We start from the raw sequence: 3018 nt of genomic DNA on the forward strand, positions 1-3018 counted from the left end.
ATTAAATTAAACTAAATGGCCATAAATGAATAAGTCGTGGAAACAAATTCTTGATTCGTGGCCACAATATCTTTTTTTTTAGCATGTCGTGATATGTCATATTGACAAAAATTTTGCATTGTGTTAAATAGCTTCAGAAAACTTGTAATACACTATTTTTTTTTTTTGATTTCAGAACATTTTCTAAAAATACTTTAACTATATTTTGATGCAAAAATGTCAAGTGGTGTAACCATCAAGTCTAAAAATGTAACATTTTTGAGTCATGAATATCAACATGTTTTCTTAGGGTTAGTCCATGTGACCTGAATAAAGTGCATGTTTTGGTAAAAACAAACAAAAAACAAACAAACAAAAAATGTAACGATTAACACATAGTCATGTGGGTCTAAATTGGTCCTCTATGTTTGGTTTTCTTGTCACACGATGAAACATGGCCTCTGTATGTTGGTTGCCCCACACATGAGGTGTCCGAAACTGCATACTGTCTGAGTAGGTACTACATTCAAATTTGAACTAACATTACGACGTTAGAAAAGTATGTACTATGTAGTATGAATATAAGTAGCATGAAGGAAATTTGGATGCCATGTTGTTACTGTCATGTGACCTACCAGCGTCAGTTGCTTCACTTCACTGCCATTCATAAATCCTTTTCTGTGGCCTCTTGGGATAATACAGTGCCCATAAAATACGCACTTCAAAATCTCATTGGAAGTAGTAGATCATCTGTGTACTTTTCGCCTACAATTTTTTGAATACTATGATTTTGGTCATACTACTCTTTAGTGTATCGTTTATCACATACTATGTAGGGAAGTATTACAATTCAGATGCATTTTAACTTTTATTTGTCGGACAAAAGTTTTTCATATATGTTATTATTATAAAGTTACATAAAGTATAATGCTTAAAAAAATGCTTTGAATTCTACTTTTGCATTCCAAGGAAGACATAAAGTTGGGTTTGGAATAACATCAGAGTGAATAAATGATGACAGAGTTTTCACTACTGAACTATTCCTTAAAAGTACCACAAGTCAAGAGCTTGACCAGCTAGCAAGTGTGCAGTGTTTGTACACGATAGAAGTTCAACTTATTATTCTCATGCTTGGACGGATGGGAAGGAGAGCAAAGGTTTTTGGTTTTGGCAGGAATCCCAGCTTGGCATGGACCGCCGGTGCTCGAGGTATGTGTGGGTGTCCATGTGTCCAAGTGTGTCCGTCTTACAGAAAAGGTACAAGTATGCATCTCTGTGCTCCATGGAGGTTTCCCACACATATTACTGGTAGATGTAGTTGCACAGTGACTCATTCTCTTTGGCAAGGCGGGATCTCAGAAGACTTCAACTCCCATAGTCCCTTTTTTCTCTGCCTATTTTTACCACAACTATAACAAATGTCCGCTCATTTGCTTTTCCTTTTTCCTCCATATCAAACTGTCACTTGATAGCCATCCATATCAAAACGTCTTTCCATTTCAGCCCTTTCGGATCAGGTCTTCTGACCTCGTACCCCTTCCCCCCTCTGTCTTCATTGAGATGTCAGTCATGAACTACATAGACACTGGATTTCCAGATTCTTCACCTGCTGAAACTTTGTGTGTGCGTGGGTCCTCACACATTCCTCTCCATCTTTCGGCTAAAGTCAGGGTCAGGAATGCAACTCATGCTTGTCACACACACACGCACACGCACACACACACACACACACACACACACACACACACACACTTATAAAATGAAACAAGAACACTCACAACCAGAATGCATTGTTGTAAAACAAAATCCCAATCGTTGGTATGAGTGGAATGAATGGAAACTTCCAGAGAATTCTATTATTCCTTTTACCTCACCAAATCGCACCAAACCCAATTCGGAAGGTAGTGTGTGTGTCGTGTCTATTTTATCAGCTTTTGTTTCAACTCTAGGACATTGTGCTGCTCACCTCCTGTAGTCTGCTGTCTTCACCTTCTCCTTTTTTTCTTCTGCTTGTAGCCTATTCATTGTTGCTTTCTTTCCCATCATTTCTCCTCAATAGTTGTCAGTCTGTGGTGCTTCCTGTCTCAGTGGGGTTAATTAAGGACTCACCCATCTAAATCTGAGGAGACACACTGGCTTCAGTAGACCCTGAAACTCACTCGCCCCTATTTCTCCTGTTAGACATTAGTCTGACAGGACATGTCTAATGTAAACACCGTCTGAATATGAACTAAATGTGTTAACTATTAACTTTCTAATAGCTCAGAGGAAAACACCTTGCTAACTCACCTCCAGAGTAGAAATATAAAGCAAAATAAATTCGTATTTTAATACACGCGACGGTTTATCTTTCAAGCAACGCATTTTTTGTCAGAATGTCACGTCCTCAGCACTTGTCAAATCTTGAAGAAATGTGGAGTTAAGTGGGAAAAAAAATCTGTCTTCATAGGTTTAGCAAGGTGAAACATATCCAATTTTTAGTGGTATGTCATTTCTGAACAAATTTGCGAACAAATACGGTGTTTTTTTTAACAAATTGCTTGAGTGACTGAAGTCGCTTGTCGTCACCTACTGACGTAACCCGCAGAAAAGTTTCACTAAATGAATCTTTTTTTTTTACTGATTCAAAAGATCCGAGTCACTGAGATGAATCAAAATCCCCAGCACTGCAGTTTCACTGAGGCGGTGACTTGAAAGGCTCGTGGTTTGCAGAGATTCACCTCGTCTTGAGGGGGCGCGCGGCTCGTCGAGTTTAACATGAGGAGATGAGAGAAGCTCCAGTTCATTCACTGTCAGATCCTTTCCACGCCGCGGGACCTGCTGAAGTTTGAACCAAACCACTTTTATGTGAGGACACAGAGTATGGACGTTGCATAAAATGGACTATTTTGGATAAATGTGGACTCTTTTGTACCACGATTTTGAGCCTATAGGTGTACATTTGGATTTAGATTATTATTAGTTTTTTCTATAAAATTCTGATGCGGTAAAGGGATGAAGGATCGCTTCATTCATGTTTTCTTAGTGTGTGTGTGTGTG

The 3018-nt window shown here is 38.8% G+C and overlaps 1 protein-coding gene and 1 long non-coding RNA gene across 4 annotated transcripts in view; one reads left to right on the forward strand and one right to left on the reverse strand.

Moving 5' to 3' along the window:
* Positions 1-1121: 1121 nt before the first annotated feature.
* On the reverse strand, positions 1122-2332 carry LOC107655388 (uncharacterized). The gene is made up of 3 exons (XR_001630432.1): positions 2269-2332; positions 1946-2098; positions 1122-1669 (listed from the first exon to the last, which is right to left on the reverse strand). It is a non-coding gene; the product is annotated as an uncharacterized LOC107655388 (long non-coding RNA).
* Positions 2333-2652: 320 nt separating this feature from the next.
* Positions 2653-3018, forward strand: part of LOC107655387 (platelet-derived growth factor subunit A-like) — a 15080-nt gene continuing 14714 nt past the window's right edge. For all 3 annotated transcript variants that reach the window (XM_016442856.1, XM_016442855.1, XM_016442858.1), the window contains exon 1: positions 2653-2826. In XM_016442856.1, coding sequence (XP_016298342.1) covers positions 2825-2826 — 2 coding nt within the window. In that variant the 5' untranslated portion in view covers positions 2653-2824. The remainder of the gene's footprint in view (positions 2827-3018) is intronic.

The sequence above is a fragment of the Sinocyclocheilus anshuiensis genome, unplaced genomic scaffold (genome assembly GCF_001515605.1).
Source record: "Sinocyclocheilus anshuiensis isolate Anshui unplaced genomic scaffold, SAMN03320099.WGS_v1.1 scaffold880, whole genome shotgun sequence".
NCBI lineage: Eukaryota > Metazoa > Chordata > Actinopteri > Cypriniformes > Cyprinidae > Sinocyclocheilus > Sinocyclocheilus anshuiensis.